Source organism: Vulpes vulpes, chromosome 8 (assembly GCF_048418805.1).
Source record: "Vulpes vulpes isolate BD-2025 chromosome 8, VulVul3, whole genome shotgun sequence".
Taxonomy (NCBI): Eukaryota; Metazoa; Chordata; class Mammalia; order Carnivora; family Canidae; genus Vulpes; species Vulpes vulpes.
The window spans coordinates 105,245,836-105,270,624 of record NC_132787.1 but is presented as its reverse complement, the minus strand read 5'-3'; the positions used below and the strand labels follow the sequence as shown (position 1 = coordinate 105,270,624).

The 24,789-nt window shown below is 37.5% G+C and overlaps 1 protein-coding gene across 1 annotated transcript in view; it reads right to left on the bottom strand.

The window, feature by feature from the left end:
- Positions 1–6,361: 6,361 nt before the first annotated feature.
- Positions 6,362–24,789, bottom strand: part of YWHAQ (tyrosine 3-monooxygenase/tryptophan 5-monooxygenase activation protein theta) — a 39,856-nt gene continuing 21,428 nt past the window's right edge. The window contains exons 3-6 of the mRNA XM_072767746.1: positions 11,956–12,079; positions 9,347–9,510; positions 9,038–9,133; positions 6,362–7,439 (exon numbers count right to left, since the gene is read on the bottom strand). Coding sequence (XP_072623847.1) covers positions 7,380–7,439; positions 9,038–9,133; positions 9,347–9,510; positions 11,956–12,079 — 444 coding nt within the window. The 3' untranslated portion in view covers positions 6,362–7,379. The remainder of the gene's footprint in view (positions 7,440–9,037; positions 9,134–9,346; positions 9,511–11,955; positions 12,080–24,789) is intronic.

Here is a 24,789-nt window from a genome sequence, read left to right as displayed (position 1 = left end):
CATACATATTTTCCACAATCTTTTACCCTTGGAAATAAACACATAGGCTCACAGGCAGAACAGGTGTCTACCTTTCATAGGTAAGAAAACTGAAGCCGAGAGATTAAGCCTACACCTGGAATGTGGCAGAGCTGCAAGTTCTAGTATCGTATCCTTGGCTCACAGCAGGCACTCGATAGTGAATGAATGAACAAACAAATGAATGTCTAAGTTAGACCTTTTGACTTCCAGGCTGCTACTCTCTCCACTTAGGTCTCACTGTCTCTCATGTTACGCAATCCTGGGAACAGACCAGCCTAGTTTGGAAGAGTTAACAATCTGGTCCCATTTGTTGTCCTAGCTCTCAAGTAGTCGTGTTGCCAGCAATCAGAGAACACAAGTCTTCAGAGATCTTTGTGGTGAATCCTCCAAGGTTCTTACCACGTTCCAAGATAGCTGAAAGAATACCATGCGTCAAGGACAATGGCTGGAACACAGGGCCTTCTCTCAAGACCCTCAGGTCTAGGATGAAGAAACAGCACTAAGTCCAGATGAGTGAACTGGTGATATCAGCTGAAAACAAGAAACAAGAGGTTTGGTCTCTGCCAGGGGCCTGAGTTATTCAAGTCAGACGGTATGGAATGAACGGCAGGTATTTTTACACTAATTGCCAACTTCCAGTATACACATCCACACATATGCAGAAATGAGGTTAACCCGAGCCGCATTCAGTGGGCTTAACTCCTCTACATCTCTGTAGTGGAAAGGAAAACAGACTGCCCTAAGTTAAATTTTAGTTGGCTTTAAACAAACCTCTTCTAGTTTTCACCAATGACATCTAGGAAACAACAGCAGGCTGTCAGAAAGAAAAATGATTTTTGTATATATATATGCAAGTATCTATGAATAACCACAACAGGGCGTTTCTAAGTAGCCTAGGTGACAGTGATGGCTATCTTCACTCAGCGGCACATTATCACAAGAGCAAAGCAAATGGCCCAGAGAAGTAGAGAAGGAAGCCTGCCTCCCAAACAAATGAGCCCACAACATGTAATTTTATGTCTGAATTAGCAAGGAAATTACTAAATCTTCAGTTCAAATTATAGTACTTAACCCTTTTGATAAGCATTTGAGTAAGAACCCCAGATATCCCTGAAACAGCTGTATTCCAGCTCACACAAAAGAATTTAAGGGTTTAGAGTTGTAAGACCTATTGTATTTTTTTAACTCAGGGCTCAACCCTGCATTTCGAATGAATTGCCCTTAGTAATTCGTATCACGTGAAAGCCCTCAATAAGCCTTTCCGCTACTTGAGTAAATCCTAACTAGGCCCTGTGTCCAGGTCGTAGTCTTAGGCCAAGGCTGTGATGTGTTGCAGAAATAGTGTTTGAGGACAAAGGGAAGATAAAATAATTAATCTTTACATAATCCTTCAAGCAATGTGAAATAAAAGCATCACTTTCAAAAGAGGGAGGGAGTCTCTCCTTTTTCTAGAGGGCACCAAGGGACTCACTGCTCAGCACATTCTAAAGTAGAAAGTGTTCCCGTGATCACAATGCTGTAAATGGAAGGGGCCCAGCCATTAAACACTGGGATTATTCACTACAGTAAAATTATGAATTTATAGTCCTAGGACATAGACCGCAAAGAAACCTGTAAAATCACCTAGGAGAAATGGTTTCCAAGCTCACCTGAAATAAACTTTACATAATCCAATATTTACATAAACTGACTTTACTATTACCCTTATTAACATGTCATATATTTTCCATCCTATTATTTTAGTGTAAGCTCTACATCCAACATGGAAGCTTGAACTCATGAACCTGAGATCAAGAGTCACATGCTGAAAAAAAAAAAAAAAAGAGTCACATGCTGTATCAACTGAACCAGTGAGGCATCCCAAAGATTTTTAAGATTTTATTTATTTATTCATGAGATACAGAGGGAGAGGGAGGGGGGGTAGAGAGAGAGAGGCACAGAGACATAGGCAGAGGGAGAAGCAGGCTCCACGCAGGAAGCCTGATGTGGGACTAGATCCTAGGACTCTGGGATCATGCCCTGAGCCAAAGGCAGACACTCAACCGCTGAGCCACCCAGGAGTCCCCAAAAATTAAAAAAAAAAAATAATAATAATCTCTACACCCAAGTTTGGGCTCGAACTTACAACCCTGAGATCAAGTCACACAATCTGCCTACTGAGACAGCCAGGGACCCTACTTCCCATCCTATTAACAAAATAAGACTGGCAGTGACACAATCCACTACCTGGTTACAACCTAAAATGTAAGAAAGTAGTAATTATTGCTTCACTCTCCAAAAAAAGGGCAACACAGTGCAGGAGCTGAGTACCAACTTGAAAGTAGGCCACTCAAGTTCAAATCGTCATCCCACTACCTGTGCTAGCTTCTGTGCTTCAATTTTTTCCTCCAAAATCAGGAGAAAAGTCTAACCCCCAAACCTCATGAAATGGACTTATATTTGTGAAGATACTTAAGAAACAGGACCTGTTGCGATGGGAGAGTCGGGCCTCAATATGCTGGCCCAAGACCACATGGAGCAACGGGAGTGGAAACCTGGGCTGGAATAGCCTGATAGCTCTCCCACTCTAATACAGCACTGAGCAGGATTAAAATTCAATGGCCTTCAGCAGGAAGCATACACAATGAACATATCTGAGCCATAAATTTGACAAACTACTTGGCAATGAATGTGATTTCCTTACTTTCTCTTAAGATTGTCAAAGGGTTCACCCCTTAAAAAAAAATTCTGAGAAGCATAAAGCCTTCATTTTTAATCTGGTACAGAATTACTGAGAATTTGGCATCTGGTTCTTTTGTCTAGTTTCAGGCCAAACAGCTAGTTGCTGAGCCCTCAGGTAAGTCAGTTGTGAGTTCAGGTCAGTTGGTCTTTTCAGACTAGTTTCCATACCATGAGTTAAGTCTAGCATATCCTAGAATTTCTCAAGCTGCTCTTGAGGTTTTACTCAAAGGGATTTGAGTAAGAGGTAAAACAAAAACGAAAATCCCTAAACTTCCAAATATGATAGAAAAATACTAATTTTATTTACTCACTATAATAAGCAAACCGATCCATCTATAACAGGGAACAGTGGCATAGAAACGAATTTGGTATGCCATTTGAATTCAAACTCTAGGTCTGTCAATTTAATAAGACACATAATTTTGGGCAAATAATTTCATTTTTTTCCTGATTAGATGTCCTGTCAGTCAAGTTGAGAGGGGAATCCTCTCAACTTGACAGGGAAGTTGAGAGGGGAATCCATTCAATTAAATATGAATGTGCATGGCCTGTGACCAGGCACCAGAACCTATTTAATTAATATGGGTTCCCTGTAAGTAAAGCAAAAGGGCTGGAATATCCATGGACATGCTCAAGGGGTTATTTTAAACTGAAAATGAGATAAGTCTCCAGCTTTATTCTCTGGACATTCATTATTATTATTCCCTTTAAAACATTAGTTCTGAAGGCATATAGCCATTGACAAAGTGTGGATAAGCAGTAAATGGCAAGACTGCTTCAAACTTGATTTCATAATGATGATCTTCGTATCTTCAGGTACCATTGGTTGTCTAAGCTCCTGCTGAATGGATCCAAAAAAGTTCGTTGTGGTTTATATTGGAACTTAATTGCAATGTCCTCAAAATTCAGTAGTTACTACACATGGTATACATAACATGGTAACTGTCCTCTTGCAAAGCTCATCAAATACAAATTAGAGAAGGAAAGACAACAGATGTAGGTCAGAAGAAAATATAGTGTAACTGCCTTCACCAGTTTAAAGTGAAAATCTTCCTAAACCATATAAAGAAAGATGAGGTTAAATGTTCGTTTTAATATATTCAGATGGCACTCACCTATAATCAGTCCAAATAAAATCAGGCTCACAATTAGAGAGAAGCAGTCACATGTCCATGCCTGTAATTTTTGAATATTTGGCTCAACTCCTTAAAAATCAGTGCATTTAAAAAATAAGTGATTATAATTCTGATTTTCTTAAATTATTTTACTCTAATAGAATTTTTACACACCTCCTTTCTAGTGTTTTTCATTTTAAAAAACCACAGTAAATGTTTCTCCCTCTGCCTATGTCTCTGCCTCTCTCTCTTGTCTCTCTGTGACTATCATAAATAAATAAAAATAAAAAAAAAAAAAGAAAAAAGGGATCCCTGGGTGGCGCAGTGGTTTGGCGCTTGCCTTTGGCCCAGGGCGCGATCCTGGAGACCCGGGATCGAATCCCACATCAGGCTCCCGGTGCATGGAGCCTGTTTCTCCCTCTGCCTATGTCTCTGCCTCTCTCTCTGTCTCTCTGTGACTATCATAAATAAATTAAAAAAAAAAAAAACAAAAAAAACAAAAAAAAACACAGTAAAGTCTCTACCGATAAATACTTTAAATTATATACCTGAATGTTGTTCTACCAATCCCGCCCCCAACCAAAAAGTAGTTTTTCTTATCTCAAAACAAATCATAGTTCACTGTACTGTTCACTGGGGAACAGGAATCCCCAATGCTTCTATTTTGGATAGTCCATGTTAGAATGTAATCCTCCCAAATTGTTTTATTAAGTCCAAAATGACATTTAAAAAAACCCAAACAAACCACCCTCCCAATTAATAAGTTCGAATTATAAAATAGTTGTTAAGATTTAACATTTGAGGTCTGAAAGCAATTTGAAAAGTTCGAATACAAATACACCTTTGAACCTTTCCTCCACCAGAAACTTCATTCACGTACTCCTTTCCTCTAAGGTGTTTTCTCTCCTACTGAGTTCTCAGCAGTGTTCTACAAATAAACTCTACATCTAGCATAAAGAAGCCCCAGAATCAGAGGGTCAAAAGAGATACCACAAGGCTCGGTTCCTTTTAAGAGGCCACTTTCTCCTAAAGCAAGGAGAGGCTGATATTTGAGACTAAATGCTGAGAATAATCTGCTCTTTAAGGAGAAAGGCCACTTTGTGGCCTTTCTCCTTAGCCACCTGGGTAGCCACCTGGGTAGCCACCTGGGTGGCTCAGTTGGTTAAGCATCTGCCTTTGGTTCAGGTCACGATCTCAGAATACAGGAAGGGAGTCCCAAGTCGGCACCCTGCTCAACAGGGAGTCTGCTTCTCCCTTTTCCTCTGTACCCCCAAATTCCTCTGCTCATGCTTGCTCTCTTTCTCAAATAAAATCTAAGAAAGAGAAAGAAAAAGAAAGAAAGAAAGAAAGAAAGAAAGAAAGAAAGAAAGAAAGAAAGAAAGAAAAGGATAAAGAAAAAGAAAAAAGAAAAAGAAAAAGAAAAAGAAAAAGAAAAAGGAAAAGAAAAAGGAAAAGGAAAAGGAAAAGGAAAAGGAAAAGGAAAAGGAAAAGGAAAAGGAAAAGGAAGGAAGAGCCAGCAAGCAACCAGGCAGGCTACTTTGTAATTACTCAGTGATTACATAGTACTTACCAGTACTTGTTAAAATGTGGTAATTCTTTCTCCTAATTCACAATGCTCTTCCTATGTTCAATAAACTTTTTATTTAAAAAGTAGTGTCTTGGGCAACCTGGGTGGCCCAGCAGTTTAGCGCCTTCAGCCCAGGGTGTGGTCTGGTCCTGGAGACCCGGGATGGAGCCTGCTTCTCCCTCTGCCTGTGTCTCTGCCTCTGTGTCTCTCATAAATAAATAAAATCTTAAAAAAAAAAAAAAAAAAAAAAAAAAAGTAGTGTCTTACTGACTTAGATTTGGGGGGACCAAAGTTCTATATTTAAATGGGTATCTCCCCAAGTCCCATTCAATTCTTTTCATGGTCACATTTTAGGAGATAAAGGTTAATCCTACACAGCTGAATTTTTCAGATTATCTTCTGACTTTAAAATAAATCCTCAGGTCAAAAAAAAAAAATCCTCAGGTCAATATCTAAGACAGGTTAGTGTAACAGCCAATGTGATATTATAAAATCAAAATTATTTGAAACTCACTAATGGCACTACAATGTTTACAAAAACTGAAAACTAAACAAGTAATATACTCTCAAACTTTGACATTCTGCTTCAATATCCACTGGAGCATACTTCTAACACCAGCCAAAGCACTCATACTCACATAATTAACTCTTCTAATTTCAAAATGTCCACTTTATTCCATACAACACTTAACTAGGTATCATTTACATCTGAAAAAGAGATGGCCCACATAACTGATCTATGGTAAAATACTAATTCTAAGACATGTAGTCCAATTTTATACATTTCTAGGCATCCCTAGACAAGTCAATCACAATGCAGGTACAGGTATCACTACAATTTACATATGATAAAAGGGAAGTATCAGTAAACTTCAGAAAGTAGTAAATTCATCTGTCCCTTAAAACGAGTGTGCCATTGTTACAAAGCCATAGTAAATGGTTTATAAAATGTAGTTTTATTTTATGTTACTCTGCTGTTACATAGGGCATAACATTTTCACAAGGCTTTTTTGGGACTACAGTCAATGATTAGCAACACACAATAGTGGTCCAACTCTCTACATGACAATCACTAGACAAACTGGACACCCTCTGACATGTGTACACATCTGCATGGAAAAGTACTAACGTTTTAGACTTGGACTTGTGTACTTTATTTCCCCTTTCTAGTGTAGTAAGAAATGACATGCACTTTAATTTGCCAAAAGCAATGCTTGTATTCTGGCAGCAACATGCTACTTCTATTACATAGTAAAGTGAATACCAGAACTACAAAGGCAGGAGGTGTAAGTGAATTTTTATTGGGAAGGGAAGTTGTCAACTTAAACAGCAGCAAATGAAGAATGAGTAAGGAAACTTCCTGTTGTCACAGATACACAAGACCTCCATCATATATGATACGGGAGGCATTTCAATTTGTGACCCCCAGCGCAGAAATGCCAAACGCTTTCCACTCAATCTAATACTTCTGGATTCCTACCAAAAAGGAATACATTAAGAGCATGAAAAGTTGCTTACTGAAAGGAAACCCCTGAAGAAGAGTAGGGGAGGGAATGTAGAAATTAAGAAGTTATGTGGAACACTTTTAAATTGTAATGACTACATTTCATATCTTCACAGTAATACAAAACACAGTCACTTGCAGAACTGGTTCAGATTACTTAAATACCAGATACATTTTTAGTCCTCTACATAAGTGTTTGGAAGTTACTTATGTTTATATGAAATGAAGCTATTAATACTTTTCTACAGCAGTAACTGCACACCAGGAAGGCCAAGACAAACACAAATCAAGGAATGGAGTTTTCCCAAAGCTGTGGTGTGAAAAGACTATAAACAGTTGATTCCATACACATGAATGGGTTTCTTTGCTATAGGAAATCCAAATGGAATAAGGAATGGAGATGAGTAAAAAGGTTTCTCGAGGGGAAGAAGGATGACCACCCTGTATGCATTTAGTTTTCTGCCCCTTCTGCTGCATCACATTCTTCTCCTGCACTGTCTGATGTCCATAACTAGGAGGAAAAAAAAAAACAACCAAATTAAGTTACCCAGACAATAGACCATGACCTAGAACGGAAGTTAGGTTTCTCAAAATCCCAACCACCACCAACTCCCTCCCCAAAGTGTATCTTTGTAAACCTTTCACTATGCATTTACAAATGACACACAAACATACACCATTTGAGTATATTTTTAAAGCTTTCTCTCTTTTTAAATAGTATAATTTTAAAAAAAGGCAATATCCTTAGATTTTAACTTTCTCTCTGTTCACAGCAGCCCCAATGCTCTTCCTGAAAGCACTACTGAAATATCATTTATGAGATGAGTAAGGCAAAAAAAAATTTATAGGGAGAAGGTGAACCATAGCCATTATTACGGTTTCCAAACATTTGAAAGGCTATCCTATGGAAAAAGGAGGCAAACTTACTATGCTTGCCTGATGGGTAGAAGGAGTAGCAGTGGGCAGGAGGGTGCAGAGAGCATTCCTGAATTAGACAGGATGTCAAGACAGAATTGATCTCCAAGGAATCTCCAATTTTAGGATGGAACAATGAAGTGAAGAAGGGACTATCAATACTTATTGACTACAATCAACAGTTCATAAAAATGAATCGCTATTCAACACCAAGGGGACTACTGGCATTTCTAGCTCCATAGTATTCTTGAGAAGAGGTGTACTGGCTCCATCTGCTCTTCTTCTATGGAAGTGCTTTATGCCCATCCTTCCAGTGTTACCCCACAAGTGCAGGGAATTCTAATGGCTGGGAATAAAGCATCACAACTTCCTTGTTCAACAGCAAAGTTGAACAGATACGGTACTAAAAAAAAAAAAAAAAAAAAAGAAGGAAAGAAAAAGAAAAAAAAATCCCTCCTTGCAAAAGACAAAGCTCCAAACTGAAGGCCTAGAGAATTACTTCTGCCACATTTAGCCTAAAATTTTTGACATATCCATCTACTTGAACCTATAAAAGCTAAGTTCAACTTATATTTTTTTCTCCATTACTTTTCCCTTCATTATCTGCCTATCCACAAAGCAGAGAGAAAAACAAAAGATAATTAAGTAAAACAGGTTTTGGCCTACAGGCAAAGGTGAAGTAAACTGAGGTTAAGGTTTATTCCCCCATCAAATGCCTGTAAGACATCATGCAGAGCTCACAAAGTGAATTTTCATTACAAGGCACTTCAACAGGATTTTAGGAAAGCTTAGATACCTACATAGTCCCTAACTTGCTGTAGCTAATTTACCCAAAGGAAGAAAATGCTGCAACCACAAAAACTTTCTATATTAACATAATTTATCAACATCTTCATTCCAATGAAATAAATAGCCAATGACATTAATATTAACAGTTCCTACAATCTTACTACCTTCTCAGGAAAGGTCTAGGTCTGATAAAACGCCTACTCAACTTAAAAATCTGCCCACAAAAGAACAGATGGCCAATACAAAACACTAACAAGCACTTAATACTTTTACTTACGTATCTTTATACTCGTTTTCTAAGAGAAAGTGTAGCTCTTACATAACCACCCCAAATGATAGGAAGACTGAACTAAAATATAAGTACTTTTATTCTTAAAAATAAAATTAAAAGAACGAACAACTCACTGTTAGGTTGTCTCTAAGCAACTGCATGATGAGGGTGCTGTCTTTGTATGAATCTTCATTCAGTGTATCAAGTTCTGCAATGGCCTCATCAAAAGCCTGGTAAATATTAATATCCATGGTAGATATTTGCATCAAAACAAACTGCATTACTCTACAACTATAAACCATTTTTATAAAATAGGTGAACATCCACTTTATGTTCTACTATCAATTAAAATAAAACTCAATGGAATCATTTTCAGATTCCCAGTTTATGACAATGACCCCATCAATATGAGTAAGAACATATAAGAATGACCCGAAACTTACTGTTTTAGCCAGAGTGCAGGCAAGCTCTGGGTTATTAAGGATCTCGTAGTAAAATACAGAAAAGTTAAGAGCCAGCCCCAGGCGAATGGGGTGTGTAGGTTGCATCTCTTTCTTGCTTATATCAAAAGCCTCTTGGTAAGCTCCTTGGGAATTATCTATCGTTTCTGTGAGGGGGGGGAAAAGACAAAAGAAGCACAATACTGAAAATATCCATCAAGTATACAGCATATTAACTTTTAACTTATGTTACATCATGTAGAGCTGGATTTTTCTCTGTGGCCTTCCTTTAAAACCATAGTAGCAAACTGAAAACATTACCTCATACCGGCTTATGGAGAAACTAGTTTATAATGTTGCTTTCTTTATTTTTTTAAAGATTTTATTTATTTATTCATGAGAGACAGAGAAAGAGGCAGACACACAGGAAGAAGGAGAAGCAGGCTCCCTGCAGGGAGCCCAATGTGGGACTTGATCCCTGGACCCAGGATCACGCCCTGAGCTGAAGGCAGATGCTCAACTGCTGAGCTACCCAGGCGTCCCATGTTGCTTGCTTATAATCAGCTTTAAAAAACCCAATATGAGATAGTGCAATTGGATTTTTCCAGATCTGTAACTCAAACAATTTTCTTTTTCCATATCTTTTAATTTTACTAATTGGAAATGTAGCAATTAAAAATACTTTCACCGATACACGTCAATAATACTTCAATAAAGCTAGAAAAAAATTTTGGCTATCTCTTCTCAAAATAATGAAAACACTTTACAAAGATCATACCACCAAAATCTCTTTTTTTGTGACTTATTTGTAAAAACAATACTAATCCTTGGTAAAAAGATGTATTATGTGAAAGGCAATAGAAAAGTGTCAAAATACAAAATAAAATCTGCTCTGACAAGAGATTGATTACTGGCCTAATAAAAAGGTTACCTTCCTGAAAAATGCTGTTCAGTGATTGTTACCAATTCTAATCTGACTATGGCCATGCTTTCAAAAGAGTAGGTAGGTTTTCTCAATGAGACCACTGGCTGGCCCATTACAGCTTTAGAAATACTCATCTAACAGAAATGTAAAGTTAACCTTTTTATGGCCTGAATATAAGGATTTTTCCTTCTTCAGAAATGGCACACTTATTAATCTAAATATAGCTGGTAGAGCCCTCACATAGTAAGGAGTTCTTGCTGTTTGGCATTTAAGGAAGTACTGTAATGAGTAGCAGTAAGGGGTCTCAGCTCCTAAGCTGTAAATACAGACTATGAGTCCCAGTCTACCGGAGTATTCTATGGATAAGGGAGAGAAATGCCAGGAAGCTAGAAAGGGTTAAATAAGATTAATGCTGGGGCTATGTCCCAATCTCCCAAAGATATCCTTGTGACTTGCAAATATCTGTTACTTTCAGCTTTGCTTATATTTATGGCAACAGAAATTATACATCATTAAGTTTAGTATACAAATTGTTACAGTAGGATGCAATAGTTTTCTCTTTGTATCTTCAATTACACTGATATTTGGGGTGGTAAAACTGTTCCACTTTCAGTTAGTACCTCTTTGAGGGTAGGAAGCCACAGTAACTACTTGAAAAAGTACACTCTTTTTGGATGGGGCAAAATTAAAAACAAATTAATAAACCTACCAGAAATAAGGAATTGGGTGAAACTTCTAACTAGAACTTGATAAATATGATAGCAGGCACATACACAAAATTTAATAGGACCTGACTTGTACTCAGCTACTAATACTCCAGGAGGCTAAGTCCACTGTTAATAAATTGCTTTGATTTCCTTTTTACAATCAACTCTAGCAATTCATTTATTCTCTTTCCCAGATCTATATTTTCTATGACAAACTATATACCAGCAAAACTCTCACTCACCTCTCTTCCTCAGAAATTTGGTCTTGTAAGTATTGGTAGTCAATGTAATGATCCTTCAAAATAGGTAGTTAATAAATTGTCAAACAGAAAAAGCATACATGCTGTTTCTATATTCTCTTTGTAATTTCCAGTAAGTTTCAAGGTACGATGACACAAGAGGCCATGTAACAGCACAAACTCTCAAAGTTTGTGATATGCAAATACTAGGGGGCTAAAAAATAGTAATATGCAAATTACTAGGGGCTAAAATTTGCAATAGTAATATACAAATTACTAGGGGGCTAAAAAATATGCTTCACCAAACTCTAAAGTATAAAAGAGTAATAAGCCTCTCTTATTTTTTCTTTATTACTATTATTTTTCACGCTGAGTGTGGAGCCCAGCATAGGACCTGAACTCACAACTGTAAAGATCCAGATCTGAGCTGAGATCAAGAGTAAGAAGCTGAACAACTGAGCCACCCAGGCGCCCAAGATTAAGCCTCTTTTAAATAATATCTTAGCAGATTATCACCAGAATTTGAGTTTAATTTTTCAAAAACAGTACATAATGTAAATTCATGGCTATTTTCATTTTTTAGAACATTAAGGTCACATTACATTAATTTTATCGTATGTAGATTCCAAGATTTTTTAAAAAGTTACAGAGGACCTGGAGATTACATAGAGACTACTGTCACAGTGTCCCATTTATCCTCCCTTCCTTTTTTAACTTTACCTATAAACCAAACATACTTACGTTTTCGATCATCACCACACGCAACTTCAGCAAGGTACCGAAAATAATCTCCCTTCATTTTCAGATAGAAGACCTTACTCTCTGGATTAGTTGCGTTGGCTATTAAATACTTATCCAACAATTCCTGAAAAGAAGGAAGATAAAGTATTAGGTACCAATAAAAAGCTATTTTATTACAGGTAAGCACAATGAAGGACTACCACAGTAACTACAACCATTCCACCTTGGACTTGAAGCATGGACTGAGAGCAGGGGTCATGTAGTTGTCATCAGTTGAATGCTTTGGCCTATAGCAAGTCATAGTTTCTAATAAAGCTAGGTTACATCAAACACTAAATATAAAGAGCTTGTCTATTCACTCATCCATTCATTCAAGTAAGCATTTCTTGGTACTGGCTTGGTGCCAGGCACTGTATTTGGCCAGAGGGGATATAAAAACACAAAGTTCTTGCCCTCAAGGAGCTCACAGTCTTAAATAAGATACATAAGCATTATCTTGTTTATCCTTTATCTAGGATAGTGGCACCACAGAGAGAGCATCTGGCTGTGCTAGAGGTGGCCACTAGCTAAACAGGATTTCCCTGAAGGGATATTTCTGACTTGTTAAGAAGGAACAGTAGGAATGTATCAGTTCAGAAATGTGCATGTGCAATCAGCTTTTTTTTTAGTTTTACATATGTTTGTGTGTTTGTGTGTGTATAAGTTATCTCCGCACTCAACGTGGGCCTCAAACTCATAACCCCCAAATCAAGAGTCACGTGCTTTACTACTGACCGAGCCAGCCAGGTGCCTCTGTACAATCATTTTAAAGAAGGGAAACAAAATGTTTAAGACATCAAGTATGAAGAATATAATCAGAACAAGTAAGTCAGCATGGCTCAGAGCAGGCCTGGCTGTTCAGTGTCTCTTACACACTACTGCTCATCCAAAATAAGGGTAAATACAGGGATCAAGAGAAAGTACTTTAGAAACACATATAACAATAAATGTCATGTCTACTAAATAGAATTATTTGAAAAAATATTGGGTTAGTAACTAAGTACGACTTCATTCCCTATTTTATTCAAAGAAATGTACCCTTGGATCCAATGAGCTAGTAGCGCTTCTCAAACTGAGGGATTTATACAAGATGTGCCACAAGAATAAAAAGTTACAGAAGAGGGGGTGTCTGGCTGGCTCAGTGGGGCATACAACTCTTGAACTCAGGGTTTTGAGTTCCAGCCCCTGCACTGGGTGTAGAGATTACTTAAAAAGAAAATCTTAAAAAAAAAAAAAAGGTCACAGAAGACAAATAGGATAGAGATCTTCTTGAAATATCAATTTTACTTGATGGTACGTAAAAATCTTTTTGTAATAAAAAAGTATTATAGGTGGTTCAGTGGTTGAGCTTCTGCCTTTGGCTCATGTCGTGATCCTGGGGTCCTGGGATTGAGTCCCAAATCGGGCTCCCTGCAGGGAGCCTGCATCTCCCTCTGCCTGTGTCTCTGCCTCTCTCTGTGTCTCTCTCATGAATAAATAAATACAATCTTTAAAATATTATGGAGTAGAATAAAATTCTCATAGAAATTTTAAGACACTAATGCCTGTACCTCATAGGTTTGTTTGGAGAATAAAACCAATAAATAGATGTGAAAGTATGGTATGATGTCAGCATGTTAAGTGCTAATGTTAGTGATTAGCTAGCCAGGTGTTCCCACTCTTCTATCTAGGTGCATAGTTTGAGAAGCATTGATCTAGGTGATATAAAACTAGTGAAAAAGTTTAAGCAAGGAACAGATACAATCATGTTTGCATTCTGGAAAAATTGCCACCAATATTATCAATTAACATTATATGAAAATATCAACTACAATACAAAATTAGAAGTTTGGAAAAGAACTCAGTTAAAATTGTTTCAAATTCACGTAAATATATTACTGAAAAAGTAAAAGCAGATTGTTTTACAGATTAAAAACAAAAAAGGGTAAGAAAAAGTTTAGAAAACGCAGTTCTAACTCAAGAACTTTCATGTATCTGACTAAAAGTGGCCTAAACAGGAATACTTGGGTGGCTCAGTGGTTGAACACCTCCCTTCAGCTCAGGGCGTGATCCTGGCTCCCTGCATGGAGCCTGCTTATCTCTCTGCCTGTGTGTGTCTCTCTTGAATAAATAAAATCTTTAAGAAAAAAAAAAGGTCTAGGGCAGCCCCGGTGGTGCAGCGGTTTAAGCGCCGCCTGCAGCCCAGGGTGTGATCCTGGAGACCCCGGATCGAGTCCCACATCGGGCTCCTTGCATGGAGCCTGCTTCTCCGTCCCTCTGCCTGTGTCTCTGCCTCTCTGTGTGTGATTCTCATGAATGAATGAATGAATGAATGAATGAATGAATGAATAAATAAATAAATAAATCTAAAAAAAAGAAAAGAAAAAAGAAACAGTCTAAACAAAATGCAGTGGTTACAACCATGTGTTATTTTAAAGGAAAAAAAAACAGAAAAACATTATATTTTACACCCCTAATTTTTTAAAGTTTACATAAGCCGCAGGAAAAATTAATTAATTAATTTTCATAATTATGAGAATCAGGCTCCATGCAGGGAGCCTGATGTGGGACTTGATCCTGGAACTGCGGGATCACACCCTTAGCCAGAGAAAGGTAGGTAACTCAATCGCTGAGCCACCCCCCAGGTGTGCCAGGCAAAATTACTTCAAAAATTTTTAAATTGCCCAACAAAGCCCCAGAAGTCTACATATATTATAAAACTGGCAAACTCTATCAAAATTGTGGCTTCAATCTGGAAAGTTGCCAGGCCAGCAACACAGCATTAAGGACCACACCCAAACATGAGAGGCAACAGTGAAAATGAAGGTTTCCATTCCACCATCCTCTAAACTAAGACAAGATTCGAAGGATCGGCTTGTAAGAATTTATTCTGCTCAACATCACCAATTCAATTTTATTTATTCACGAGACACACAGGGAGAGGCAGAGACACAGGCAGAGGGGAGAAGCAGGTTCCATGCGGGAAGCCTGATGTGGAACTTGATCCCAGGATCCCAGGATCAGCCCCTGAGCCAAAGCGGTTGAGCCACCCAGGCATCCCATGAATTCAATTTTAATAGTTACTAAAATGAACCTAAGAAATTTTCCCAGAATCTTAAATTCGTACTACTCTAACTTTTTACTCTAATACCATTTTTATCTATCTTGGATGACTTTCAACTTAAAAACTACTTTGGGGAACACCTGAATTTAGGATCTTTTCAGGGAGAAAGGCAACAGTGTGACTGCCACAAAAAGTTTTTTTACTTATTTTGAAATCTCAAACTGACTCATAGTCATCCCTATCTTAAAAGAAAACTCAAACAAGAGTGGATTCTGAGAAGTTGTATTAAATAACGCAAAGACAGTATTTATTCTGTGGGAATCACCACCTCTGCTTGTACCCAAACTGAGGAACTATAATGTAAAACAAAGTGCCTCTCACTTTTCTTTTTCTTCCAAGTGAGTCAGTCAGTTAAGATAAGATCTCAGAGGATCTCCAAAAAGGTGCCAACTCTGGTGAAGATATTTAGTCACAAAAAAAGCTATTTGGTACCTTTAAGACCTAGCACTTTGTGATTAAATGTGGTAGAAGTGTGGTAACAGCGGCTGAGAAAAGCCTGAGTAGAGTGAGGACTTGCGGTAAGAAGGGAAATGTGGTTCTAGCACCGATCTGTCCTCACTCCCACAGCCAGATGTGGGCATGCTCCTGAGGATGGCTTTCTAGCCTTCCCAAAGACTTTGGCTAGTGGCTCAACAGCTACTGCACTAGTAACTACAACAGCCACTTATGAGCTAAACTCTTCCTTTCTCAAATCTGGATTACTAGTTTGCATCCAGCCATTACACACGATTGACAACACTGGCTTTTATAGAGGTATTTGTACATCACAGTCAACCTGGAGTTTCAGCCAGGTAACTCGGTTCTTTTTCAGATGCCACTAGCTAGCTCTCTGTGAAGGAAACAAGAGGTACAGAATAGTTCTGTCTTTCCACATGCTATCAGTAGTAGAGATGGTATATTAACCCAAAAAGACAGTGGATTCTGCTTCATGTCTTACCAAATGATCATGGCTATTATCAAGTAGTATCAATACCAGTATTAATTATTAATACCAGATAGAATAAAGGATATGAATACTTAAGAAATATAGTCTAAGTGTACAGTCAAGTAGTATCAATACCAGTATTAATTATTAATACCAGATAAAGGCTATGAATACTTAAGAAATATAGTCTAAGTGTACAGTTTTTGTAAAAAAAATTATTAAGAAAACTCAATATGGATCAGAAATGACAAGTGGCTCCCTGAGTAAGAAAATCTTTCCACATAAGGTCATTGGTAAGAAGTCAGGTGACAGGGAATCAGTTAACTATATGTAGTTAAAAAAGCTCCCCTTTAATTTCTCTTGTGCGTTATTCTTGCTGATTAAGCATGAGATCCCCTTTATAAATCTTCAACCCACAGATTTTATGATCCTGGAAGACTTGGAGAGCGAAGATTGAAGTTCTCTCCAGCACTGACAATGTTATCTGACTTGTGCAGAAGGCAAGTGATGCATTCCTTTTTGAAAATGTAAGATTCTTTTTAAGATTTGAGAGAGAGCACTCGAGAATTTGGGGGGGGTGGGCAGGAGGAGACAGAATCTCAAGCTGGGTGCAGAGCCTGCTCAATCCCACAATGCCAAGATCATGACCCGAGCCGAAATCATGAGTCAGACAAAACCAAATGGGGCACCCAAGTGCCCCAAAATTCTGAGAGGTTGTAAAGAAGTTGATGTACTCATTCCCCAAAATTACAAGATGGACTGTAATTGAGATCTAGACCAAAGAAACTCAAATCTGATCAGGATCAGAGGAAAAAATATCAATTACCATACAGGTCACTTTAAGAGATGCTAAAGGACCTTAGAGTAAGCTTAATCTCATACAAATAGGATGGCAATGAAATTGATGTAAATTCAGTACCATAACCATTCCTCTTCAATCCCATGTCTTCAAGAAAAGGCTAGGAAAAAAAAACAAAACTTCAATACGAATTCTCTCTCTAGGAGTCAATTATTTTGGTATATAATAATTCCACCATCACATCAACAGTTTTTTTCTAAACAATTCACCTGGCTTCAATGGAAATATTCCGTGGCATTCAACAAACTATAACAATTATTTTTACCTTAAATTCATTTAAGTAGTTTCTGTTTTTTTTTTTTTATTTATTTTTTAATTTTTTAATTTTTTAATTTTTATTTATGATAGTCACAGAGAGATAGAAAGAGAGGCAGAGACACAGGCAGAGGGAGAAGCAGGCTCCATGCACCGGGAGCCCGACGTGGGATTCGATCCTGGGTCTCCAGGATCGCGCCCTGGGCCAAAGGCAGGCGCCCAACCGCTGCGCCACCCAGAGATCCCAGTAGTTTCTGTTTTATAGACAAAATATAAACTGCTTCTGTCCCTCATTACATAGGTTACTCTTTATATAAGAAACCGATTTAATGAAAAGAGTAGGTAACTGGTAACTGGTGAAGAGCTTTAAAATACAAACAAAATTATCAAAAGGAAACAAAAAAAATGTTCTAAGGATTTTCACTTCCCTGTTAGTAGCTTATTGAAATTCATTAATAAAAAACTATTAATTAATTAATTAAAAACTATTAAACATTCAATCTCTGACTTTAGGGCATATATACTCACCGTTATCTGCATATTTTTATCAATTTAAATCAGCACATATTACCATCAAAACGACACTATATTCATTCAATTCAGTAAATATTCAAGTGCTCTACATGTGCCAAGTCCCATTCTAACCACTTTATGTACTATTTATATATAAACAAACCACTGACAATAAAAATCACACTGGAGTCCAGAAATGTGTCCAAAGTCATACAGCTAATTAAATGGAGCCAGAATCTGAAACTAGAGCATTTTTAATCACTACCTGATAAAATAAATGTTAATATAGCCAAAAATATCTACAAGCATTTGGCCTTATGTTAGATATATAATTAGTAAAACTAAAGAATTAATATGGTATACAGGGCAATATAATTATTTAACAACTGGAACATTTACTGAATGGTAAGAACTAACTTTTTCTAACATTCCAACTTTAAATATTTTATATAGTACAAAGAACCACTGACGCAGTATATATGAAAAATAGTCTCTAGACAGAACTGTCTCTTAATTAGATTAATTCAAGACATTGAAATCAAAGTAAAACTCAAGAAGGAAGTCCTGTGTCATCCAGAAAGAAATTACACAACCACCCACCCTTGAGGTGAAAGGTCTGAGGGAACCCTTCAGAAGCTGCATGTGGTAGGCCAGAATTATGGCTGGGTCCAAGAGTAAGGAAGATGAAGGTCAAGAGTAACTTTGGGTTATTTTAGGACGTAAAATTTCAGAAATTATTTGTGAAAGTGACTTTTGTTATTAGCTCTGTGATCTTGTGGCAAATCATAGCTTCTTAAAGCTCTTTCTTTTTAAAGATTTTATTTGGGATGCCTGGGTGGATCAGTGGTTGAGCGTCTACCTTGGGCTCAAGGTGTGATCCCAGAGTTCCGGGACTGAATCCCACATTGGGCTCCCTGGAGGGAGCCTGCTTCTCCCTCTGCCTATGTCTCTGCCTTCTGTGTCTCTCGTGAATAAATAAATAAAATCTTAAAAAAAAAAAAATCCAAAGAAAAAAAAAATCCAAACATTTGGCTACATTATGCTTTATACTTTAGACATGTGAACATTTATATATGGAAATACATACTGTTTTACTACAAATTACTTCTTAGAAATTACCATTCTATTACAATTAAAGCAGCTAGAGTTGAATCTCATAAAGGATTTGTTGCCTTAATCAAGGAGTCAATAACATTACCTGTAACACGATCCAAGTGTTGATCATATATTACGTCATCAATCAATGGAAGTATTTTCTACTCTTAATGAGTGCCTTGAACAATGAATTGCCCTTGCACTATTTTAAAATGTTTACTGATTTAGAACTAAGAGACTTGGAATCTAAGTCTTGAAACTCCAGCTCTGGTGCCCAACTAAAAAATGAAGGAACGAAGTAAAAATTTTCAAAGATAGAGGCCAATGACCAGCATAAGGGATCCCATAGGCTGTGTGATTTAGCTGACAAAACATGACAGATGAGATCAGTTAGAGCTCAAACTCAAGTTGCAAAGCCTATTCAGGTTCCTTACTTCTTTTACTTAAGCCTGTATCAAATCCCAAACCTCTACAAGCAAACACACATTTTAACAATAAATTATACCAGAGAAGTAGAGTGATTCTATGCGCTCTCTCATTCTTAGTAAGTATCCCAATTCGGAAGATATATAATCATCCTGAAGATAAGGCATGAGTCATAATTCAGAGCATTATTTCAATACTGAAAGATAAGGAATTAAACTTCTTGCCGTACCATTTAACATTTGCATAAAAGGCGCTAAAATTTTTAGGCATGTACTGAGAAATGAGTGAGGTCATGTTACTAACAGTGGTTCTTTAAAAAAAAAAAAAATTATTTATTTACGAGAGACACACAGAGAGAGGCACAAGCAGAGGCAGAAGCAGGCTCCATGCAGGAAGCCCAGTGTGGAACTCGATCCCGGAACCAGGATCATGCCCTGAGCCCAAGGCAGGTGCCCAACCCCTGGGCCACCCAGGCGTCCCCTAACAGCAGTTCTTTCCCTGAACATCTTTATATTTTTATTATTGCTTTTTTTTTTTTTTTAAGATTTTATTCATCTATTCATGAGAGAGACAGAGACAGGCTCCATGCAGGGAGCCCAACATGGGACTCGATCCCAGGTCTCTAGGATCATGCCCTGGACCGAAGGTGGTGCTAAACCGCTGAGCCACCGGGGCTGCCCTTATTATTGCTTCTTTAAAAAGACTTACTTATTGCCGGGGAGGCGGGGGCGGGGGTGGGGGTGGGGGTGTGGGGCACAGAGGGAGATAAAGCAGACTGCCTGCGAGTGCAGAGCCTGACCTGGGCCTCGATCTCACAACCCTGAGATCATAACCTGAGCAGAAATCAAGAATCAGACACTTAACTGAGCTACCCTGAACAGCTTCTATTCTATTATTTTTTTAAAGATCTATTTATTTATTTTTATTTATTTTGCGTGAGAGAGAGCATGAGAGCACGTGCATATGTTTAAGAGTGAAAGAAGAAACAGGAAGAGAATCTTAATCTTGTACAGACTGTGGAAGTCTGTATTTGAAGGTTCTTGAATTCATGGTGATTCTTAGGGGCAAACATTTGGCTACATTATGCTTTATACTTTAGACATGTGAACATTTATATATGGAAATACATACTGTTTTACTACAAATTACTTTTATTTCTCCTTAAGTCTTAATGTATATCACATTAACATATTTAAAATACCTACTAATTCATTTTCATTTAGTTAAGGACACATAAAATACTAGTCACATAGATGGGGTTATCTGAAAGAATAATTGAATAGGGGAGCCCTGCACTGGGCTTTGTGCTCAGGGCAGTCTGCTTCTCCCTCTCCCTCCGCCCCCACCCCCCCCCACCACGCGGCACACATCTGTGTGCACGCACACTCTCTCTCGCAAATAAAATCTTTAGACTTAGGGGAAGGATTCTTCCTCTTGACACAAAGTAAGACTCTGGTTTCCATTAAAATAATACAAGTCCATCACAGAAATTTCGAAAGCGATAAAGTTTCTCTCCTTTCCTCAGGTTCTTAGCCATCCAATTCTTCCTCTCCCTCAAGGCAACCATCATTACTAGTTTCTTGTACATTTTTCCAGATATTTTATACACTTAAAATCCATGTCCCCCCCGCATGTCACCACACTATACATTGTTCTATACCTTGCCTTTTCTTTTTTTTTTTTAAATTTTTTTTTAATTTTTATTTATTATTTATGTATTATAGTCACAGAGAGAGAGAGAGAGGCAGAGACACAGGCAGAGGGAGAAGCAGGCTCCATGCACCAGGAACCCGATGTGGGATTCGATCCCGAATCTCCAGGATCGCGCCCTGGGCCAAAGGCAAGCGCCAAACCGCTGCGCCACCCAGGGATCCCTACCTTGCCTTTTCCATATAATAAATAACCCCTCTGAGATCATTCCATATCCATTTATTTATAACTGCCTCTTTGTATATGGAACACTGCACAATAGTCCATCAAATGGGCATACTATAATTGTTTAAATAGCCTCCGCTGATAAACATTTAAGTTGCTTCAAATCTTTTGATATTTCCAACAATGTACCAAATGTGCATTTTATCCTTAGGATAGAATGTTAAACTGTCCTTCCTGGAGGCCACTTTCAATTTATAATCCCACTAGCAATGTTATAAATGTTCATATTTCTCAACATCCTCTGAATTCAAGAGTATTATCAAACATTTTTTCTCTTTTCCAGTCTAGCCAGGGAAAAATATCAGAGTTTTTTGTTTGTAGCTTTTATTATCAATGAAGTCAGAGATTTTTTTCTACACTGTATTTATAACCTTTGCCATTTTCCTAAATTGATTTGTAGGAACTCTTTATAAGTTAATGATATGAGTTCATTTCCCAGATGTATCTTGTATAAATTTCATGTATTTAAAGACTGGCAATTAAATGGCATTTGTTATATTTTTTATTATATTAAGTCATGTAATACTACCAACATTTCTGACCAATATGAGAAGTACAAGTTAATGTGACTATCCAACTTTAGCACAAATAAAATACACAAACAGAAGACTTCTAGTTAAAATACAAGTCTGAATGTGTTTAATGTACCGTCTACCTGACCATATCAAATGGTAATACATCTTAAATGTTACCTGAACAGCAGTACATCAAATTAAAATGCACATACAGAAACATACACTCTTAGTATGAAGTACTTAAGAAATTTGTGACTCACTACCTTAAAATAGACAAAAACAAGACTTTCTGATTCTGGAAATACAGTAAGACTGGGCAGACTTTCCCTTCTAAAAATAAGCAAAATGCTAAATAGAAGCAAATAAAATAGAAAAACTACAACAGAACTCCAAAAGAAAAAAGGGGTATCTTGTACTGGACAGGAAGATGAAACGAAAACTGCAAGTTTATAACACAGTGACAGTGGTGTGGGCAGGTAGTAGGGGCCTTAGAAAAACTGCCTGCTGTTGCTGAGAAGTAGCAAGAAAGCAATTTCCTGGGCTTGTGTGGTGGGTGGGTACAGTCTCCCATAAAAAACTAAAATCCGAATCCATGTTCTGTGCAAGCGCTATTTAGATTTTTTTTTCATACACAATGTATGAATCCACAAGCTGAAAATGTATGTAAAAATATGACAAAAATATGTCAAAGTTCAGTGTGCCCAGCAGAAACAAATCACCAAAACCACTATAAAGACACTTCCAATCCAAGGCATACACAAGTTCCACAGAAAAAGCTACATTCATATTAAAAATGACAAAACTACTCAAGGAACAAATACACCATTATGAAAGATCAGCACACAAACAAGGGACGGTTAGTACCCAAGAACTTAAAAAAAAAAAAAAGTGTGTAATAAAACATAAAATAAGTTTGTTAAAAATTATTAAAGATATACATCTTAATAGTTATGGATAAAATAAATGATGCTGCCCAGGACTAGCTTCAAAAGGGGTGGAAGGGCGGATACTTGGGTGGCTCAGCGGTTTGGCGCCTGCCTTTGGCCCAGGGTGTGATACTGGAGTCGTGGGATCCAGTCCCACATTGGGCTCCCTGCATGGAGCCTGCTTCTCCCTCTACCTATGTCTCTGCCTCTCTCTCTCTCTCTCTCTCATAAATAAATAAAATCTTTAAAAAGGGGCGGGGGGGAGGGAGGACTATTTCTGGTGGGTATATAAACAAGTATATAAACAAAACAGAATTCATAATTGCTGAAGTTGGGTAATGAGTTATTTAGAACATTCTCTATTTTTGTAGAAGTTTGAAACTTTTACTTGATTAAAATAACCAAAAAGGTTGGGGGGGGGAAGGAAACAGAAATTAGGGGGAAGTACAGGATACAATAAATTAAGAAAAGGCAGCCTGAATTGAGGGGAGAAAGGGAAAAGTTTTTACAATTAAAAAAGAGAAAATCCATAAAATGGATTTTAAGAAACTAATCAGAATGCAAAACAAATACCAAGATGAAAAAATTATGTGTAAATCTAAGGATGCAAATAGAGAGGCCTAAAATATGTTTAGGGGTGCCTGGGTGGCTCAGTCACAATCTTGGGGTCATGAGATCAACCTCTTCATCAGGCTCCAAGCTGGGCATGGAGTCTGCTTAAAGATTCGCTCTCTCCCTCTTCCCCTTGCTCTTAAAAAAAAAAAAAAAAGTAAATACATTAAATAAAAATGTTTAGGATAATATGTGGTTGGAATTCCAGAGAGAAGAGAAAGAATGAGGAAGAGATGCTATTCAGGATATTCAGGAATAAGGAATAAGGAATAAGGAATAATAACTCTCCCAATATTAGCATAAAAGACGATTAAATAATCATCTTCAGACGAGAAAAGCACACTGAATCCTAAGCAAAAGAAAATAAAAATAAATTCATACCTAGACCATCATGGTAAAAACAAAGAATGCCAAAGACAAGAAAATTCTTAAAAGCCACCATAGGAAAAAAAAAAAAAAGCAACCAGAGAAATGACATGTTACCTATAAAGGAAGAGACAGTAAGTATGCCTGACAGATGATTTTTCTTTTTTTTTTTTTAAGATTTTATTTTTTTATTTTTTTAAGGATTTTATTTATTCATTCATGAGAGAGAAAGAGAGAGAGAGAGAGAGGCAGAGACACAGGCAGAGGGAGGAGAAGCAGGCTCAAGGCAGGGAGCCTGATACGGGAATCAATCCTGAGACTCCAGGATCACGCCCTGGGCCAAAGGCAGGTGCTAAACAGCTGAGCCACCCAGGGATCCCGACAGGTGATTTTTCATCAGAAAACAAGTCTCTTTGAGGTGCTGAGAAAAACACCTGTTGACTGCAATTCCTTAAACCAACAGAAGTACCATATAAAAGCAGATGCAAAATAAATAATCTATCCAAAGATAAAGTTCCCACTCAGACCTTTACTGAAATAACCCTTTTAAGAGTGGGAAAGAAAAGTAATGGAATAAAAGAGAAGCCATCCATTAGAGTAATTAAATTTCAAGTAATTGAAAAATTCCTGGTCTTAATCTGTGAAGTTTCCACTCTCCTAAAACTGTAACCAGAATTAATATAAGATGCTAAATAACAGCACAGGTGTGATACATCAGGTTTGCAAAGGATAATATTTCAGATTACTTAGCAACACAGAGTTCTTTCATACTTAGTATGTGCAAAGAACTGAGGCCATAAAAAGGACATGGATCTCCCAACTCTTTTTTAGAAAAATTTCTACATTTTTATGTATAGTTAAGTATTTTTTTCAACAAGTGTCTGCCTTTATGACTATACTTTTTTTTTTTTTTAATTTTTATTTATTTATGATAGTCACACACAGAGAGAGAGAGAGAGAGAGAGAGAGAGAGAGAGAGAGGCAGAGACACAGGCAGAGGGAGAAGCAGGCTCCATGCTCCGGGAGCCCGACGTGGGACTCAATCCTGGGTCTCCAGGATCGCGCCCTGGGCCAAAGGCAGGCGCTAAACCGCTGCGCCACTCAGGGATCCCTATGACTATACTTTCTAAAATCTGATGACTAACTATGAAATTTGCTACCAGGAAAAAAATGTTTCATTAGAATCATCTAGATCTCAAACAGTCAATAGTTCATTTTAAGGTAACTGAGAAGGTGTGGGTTCATTTGAGATATTTATTGCCATG